A 5,667-nucleotide genomic window follows, 5' to 3' on the forward strand; every position below is an offset into this window, starting at 1 on the left:
TTATAGGTTTTTAATTCTTATTTCTTATTGATTATGTTCTCACACGGACTAATAAGATTCTCATTGTTTAAGCAAATTGAATTTAATTAACGCCATTCTCTTCTTTATTAAAAGACGAAAAAATTAATCTATTATTGAATCCTTCTCACAAATATAAAGCATTTTACTATGATAAAGAATGGGGTACCCTAATCTCCGTTAAAAGGTAAAAAAAAAAAAAAATATTAGGATACTAAAATGAACAGTATATAACAAGACGAGAAGGAAAAAAATTTTCATATACATTTGTATATACATTCATAATCACATAAAATTTAACAACAGTAAAGCAACGTACAATGAAAGTATAAGAAAATATATAACGTCAAACTTGACTAGAAAAAAGTAGTCATTTGATAAGAGAGAGATAACAATTATCGACAAACAATTAATTTATAAATCATTTATAAAAATCGTTAATAGGAAACATTAAGAAAAAACTAATTGCACTTAGTTTAGACTAGAATTTTGCACATTTAGATAAATGCGATCGATATTACAAAAATCGATCCATTTTATGTGGCAATATGTCTTAAGGAAATTCTCGATTTTTTTCCGTAAAAATCTTTGGTTTAAAAATACAAATACATTCTTAAATGAATGTCATAAAAACTGTAAATATATAAGAGCTGACGATAGTAAAAGTTTATAGCTGCAATGCAAGACAATATTCTTCACATTTCGGCAGACTCAAAATCGGTAGACTCAAACATCATTAATTCATGTACAAATATTAAGTTATTTTCAATTTGGCAGTATATAAACAAAAAAGAAATATTAAATAGATCAATAAAACATCTATCAAATAGTTTAAGTCTCTTTTGTTTCCGTCAGTATTTTCCCATCTTCAACTAGACTATAATAAAAAGACATTTCATCAAATTCTGAGGCAGTTGCATGTGGTGCCATAGTAGTATATAGAGCATAGTGCTCAGCCTCAGTTAAATCTACACCATATGGTGCTTCATCGTCATTTAGCTTAAGAGATTTAACACTCGTACTAGGATATAGACTTTGTGATTGTATAACATCTTGCATAGTACTTTTCGATAAATATGAAGTATTCAATGACGGATCACTATCTCTACTTAGATCTGAACATTTATCTTTTTTAATTTTTTTAGCAAATAATTTCGAAAATAGTCCTTGTCTAGCGTGTTTCGATAAAGTACCGGGTAAGGACGGCAAATTTTTATTCGGTGCCTTGATGAGTGAGGTAGTGAGCGTTTGAGCAGATATTGGACGCGGCAAAAGTGGCATTGACGGCATCTTACGTATTCGCTTGGGAGGCAAGGGTGGCAATCTTTCCTCCGCCTCATGCATTACATCTCTCTTAGCTGTTAATGTTACAGACATAACGGGCACTTCTGCATCTTGTTTAGAGACGGTTACATCCTCGTATTTTCTATCATCGATAATGTCGAACAACTCTACTGGATTTTTCATAGCCATTTGTAAACTGGTGTAAGTTTGATTATCACAAACATCAATTTCCATCATTTGTGGATTGGTCTCCGTAGCAGCTCGTATCAACTTGTTATGTGTATCAGCATAAATTTGATCAAGCTCAGCCACTTGCGATAAAAATTCATTAAACGGTTTATTGCCATCTGTCTCATTTTTAAATTCCGTCTCATTATTCTTTTCCTTAAGGCACACTTGTCCCTTCTGCACCCATTTGCCTATTTCAAAATTATCGAACCAATCTGACCTATTCTTTGAATTATCTACATTTTTTGATACGGACGTGCTATCTTCTTGTGCGTCGGATTTCGCATAAGGAATCGCATCGATAATTCTTTCTTTATACTCGGAATTAAATGCATTATTTTCTACATTATTATTATCAAGAATATACAATTTGCTAATTTCTTTATTATTTTCCACGTTTCTTCCCGAGATTATCATCATTTCGTTATTCTCATAATCCAAAATAGCACTTTTCACGGGTTGCTCTACATTTTGTATAGAATTTATTGACGCTTTTAAATCGCCATTACACACATCTACATGATTTTTTACGTTATACAAATCGTTTAAAGCACGCAATGCAGAGATTTTATTGTTTAATTTTTTCGTATCCAGATCATTATTGTTGAATTCGTCGATATTACGAGAAAACTTAGGAGTTACGTTATCAAAAAGAACAGTTTCCGCAGACAAAATTTTACTGAAGGTACTGTATTCTGCCTTCTTCCTGGCAAATGCTTTCCGTAAAGACCAGAAAGCAGGCCTACCTGTACCTAGTGGCAACATTTGAAATGGTAGCGGTTCGCTCGTAGCACCATCCGATGGCCTTCTAAGTTGGATGAACGCTTGCACCGGCTGTTCCACTTCCTGTGTACGATAGCTAGGTGTTCTGAACGCTATCGCCGTCTATAAGAACGATAGATAATACAATACAGACAAATGAATCATATTTTTACTATTGTATTGCACTAACTGTTGCAGTGTAATTCAAAGTTTACATATACTGTTGTTGTTGACTTACTTGTTTATGTACATGCGTCGGTTGAAAATCGCCGTATCCTTCCCAGATTAATTGCCCATCTCTCTCCTCAAAAAATCTCACTTGTATATCTTCCTTCGCAACTTTTTCACACAGCAAAATCATATTTATACCACCAGCGACTGGTGCACTGCAATGACTCAATTTGCAGATCACAAGATCTGACATTGCCTCTGAAACATAATAGTAAGTAGAAATTTTAATTCTAAATACACATACACACACACACACACGCGCGCACACACACACACACACACACACACACACACACACACACACACACACACACACACACACACACACACACACACACAGGGGCTTATTAATCTTTCCATATATTTCCCATTCATTATTTGAAAAAAATGTTTCAAATAAAATTTACTCTGTTTCGAGAAGAGAATCTCATGAGCACACATTTTTTTCCAACTGTGTAAATGTCACTGGAGATTTGAAAGAGATCTTTGTTTTTTTTTCTAATATAGAACGATATTTTGTTTTTTAATTAGGCGTACTTTAAAACAAGTTTATTGGCTTATGATAGTGTGTTGATCTTTCAAAACTATCCAAGATGATTTAAAATCATTCAAAATTAACTATAATTGTATGAAGTCAGTAATTTTCTCATCAATAAACTTTCAAATGAACTTTTTAGAAGACACATTTGCCAGAGTACAAATATACTTTAATAGCGAGTTTTAGCACGATTAGCTTCTCCTCATGATCTCTCAATGAACGCATTGATTTATTTTGTCTCTTGAATGATAGTTCCATTCTCTCGAAAGATGTTAGTAATTTGTCAAGTAGAATAGAGTAAATTTTATTTGAAACATTTTTTCCGAGTAATAAATAGTTTGGGAGATAATAGCGTGGAAAGATTATAATAAATTATTGTATGTAAATATATATATATATATATATTTTTTAATGATATATAGTACGTACTTTTATCATAAATAGGATCAGATACAATGGGCGCTAAAGGCTTGTTAAATTTTCCTTTCTGTGATCCTTCCAAAAAAACTTGGAAACATAATCTCACTGCGTTAAGATCTATGTTAGTTGGGTGTCTCCTATGTTCAAAACCAGCTGCAATAATTTATCTCTTCATAACCAAACTCTAAATTACTGAAAAAATATCATAATATATGTATATACATATGAAAAAATTATACATACTTCGAAAAGGATCCACTCGTAATTCTTGACGCATTCTAAGAGCTTCTTCAATGTCCTTCTTTTTCACACATTGAATGCCTAAATTTGAAAAAGTAACAACCATATTTCCCGATGGAATTTCTACTGTACAAACACCTTGCTTGCATACTTCCTTGCCAACAAGATTATGTGGATGAGGTCTGTAGGGGGCATCCTTTGTTACACAGGACACAACTACCATGGCACGACCCTTATAACCCACGATCTACAGGAATATTATAAGCATATAGAAATAAGAAGAAAGAAAGACTCGAAGTCTCACTGGACCGATCACAACTTACTCGTATACTAGGGAAAGTTTTGTTCTCTGGTGTACTATTGACACCAGGTATACTGCCAGCTGACCTGCCTTCACACTCATAGCGAAATCGGAGTGCTTTACTGGCTGGTTGTTCTAAAATCTCAACACGTGGCTGTTCACTATCCATTACTATAGTAGCCATAGAATCAGGATCAGTGGTTTGAATGACGTCAACTAAAAATAGTATGCATCACACACAACTATACAAAACTATATTAAAATACATAATATATATTCAAGATACTTACTGATATCACTTATATTAATATCTCCATCATTTATGCCATTGAATTGTTCCATGACTGTGAGTCTTTAATATACTGAACTTTGTCCATCTGAAATATAATTATAAATACACCAATTGGTTTGATATGTAATTATTATTTGATATGTAATTACAAAAAGTATTTAAAATTTTTCTATTTTAGCAATAAAAATAAATTCGAATACTCGAATTGCTGAACAACTTAAAACAAATCTTAATGAATAATGAGAAGATTCATGATATCTTACACATCTCATATCTCTTCAATTATCTTTTTAGATCAGCATATTTCATTTCTCTTAATATGTATTTTCAATATTTTAAATTGAATTCATACACTACAATGTACATTACTACATTTGAGTAAGTTGCGATGTTGCAAACATATATTCGAGTCAGCATCGACAATTAGGAAGACAAACAATTTCCAGATGAAGCCTTCAGGGTTCTAGAACGACAGCTGTTCGTTCCATATATTTGTGTACACGGGGATATATCCAGAAACATTGCACGCAAGTGTCCCGGGGGAAAAAGGAGCGCGAAGAAGGACGTGAAGCTGATTCAATCATTATTTTAGGCGAGCTTAAGCCCGTACAGACCGCGTATCTATAATTAAACTATCGTAGGACAATGTGATGGGAAATAGAAGGATGGAATGAGAGAGAGAAAGAGAGAGGGGGGGGAGAGGGAGAAAGAGAGAGAGGAAGAAGGAAAGAGAGTATACGAGTAATAAGAAAAAAGAAAGACTTGCCTGCTGCACAAATCAACATGCTATATATACTCTTGAGGCCTAGCGTTGTTCGAGTTGATGAATTGTGAACAGCGACGACGAGCACGAGAGATGCGTGCGGTCCTAATAAGAGATGTGATTTTCTTTGCTACGCAAAATCACGACCCGCAGATGGGAGAAAAACAGCCGGAGATGGATCACAATACGGAAATGTAGTATTCGTACTTCCGTTATTCTACGATTGATGATAGATGGTTGGACGACCGATGACTGGCCTCGCGCGCGTTAACTGCTGTTAATTGCGCTGCGTTCTGCGTACTCGATCCGCGAGCTCGTGATATGAGAACAACCGACCTGACCGGATGATACTAGCGACTGACTCAAGCTGACTGATCGACCGACCGACCAACCGACCGACCGACCGACGTATGAAAGCGGAGGGAGCGAGAGGATGAACAAGAGATTTCTGATCTGGTGCGCTCCGCGCGCAGCGTAATCAAAATTTAGCAGATACTACTGTCACGATACTATAAAATGTATATATATATATATAAATTTAGCAGATACTACTGTCACGATACTATAAAATGTATATATATATATATAAA

General features: G+C 34.4%; 1 protein-coding gene across 2 annotated transcripts; it reads right to left on the reverse strand.

Moving 5' to 3' along the window:
- Positions 1–564: 564 nt before the first annotated feature.
- On the reverse strand, positions 565–5,456 carry LOC108693060 (embryonic polarity protein dorsal-like). Of its 2 annotated transcripts, none has more exons than XM_018201728.1 (7): positions 5,081–5,456; positions 4,313–4,399; positions 4,045–4,238; positions 3,725–3,968; positions 3,491–3,634; positions 2,531–2,721; positions 565–2,415 (listed from the first exon to the last, which is right to left on the reverse strand). In XM_018201728.1, the coding sequence occupies exons 2-7, from the start codon at positions 4,362–4,364 to the stop codon at positions 850–852; spliced, it is 2,391 nt and encodes a 796-aa protein (XP_018057217.1). In that variant the 5' UTR covers positions 4,365–4,399; positions 5,081–5,456; the 3' UTR covers positions 565–849. The 2 variants fall into 2 exon arrangements, with proteins under 2 accessions (XP_018057217.1, XP_018057218.1); XM_018201729.1 differs by lacking the exon at positions 5,081–5,456 and adding an exon at positions 4,578–4,847.
- Between the last annotated feature and the right edge of the window lie 211 nt (positions 5,457–5,667).

Source organism: Atta colombica, unplaced genomic scaffold, assembly GCF_001594045.1.
Source record: "Atta colombica isolate Treedump-2 unplaced genomic scaffold, Acol1.0 scaffold87, whole genome shotgun sequence".
Taxonomy (NCBI): Eukaryota; Metazoa; Arthropoda; class Insecta; order Hymenoptera; family Formicidae; genus Atta; species Atta colombica.

Coding starts and splice junctions, on each gene's coding strand:
- LOC108693060 (XM_018201728.1), bottom strand. CDS start 4,364: ATGGAACAATTCAATGGCATAAATGATGGAGATATTAATATAAGTGAT. Junction 3,635..3,724: donor ACGAGTGGATCCTTTTCGAA/GTATGTATAATT, acceptor AAATTATTGCAG/CTGGTTTTGAACATAGGAGA. Junction 2,722..3,490: donor TGATCCTATTTATGATAAAA/GTACGTACTATA, acceptor ATTATGTTTCAG/AGGCAATGTCAGATCTTGTG.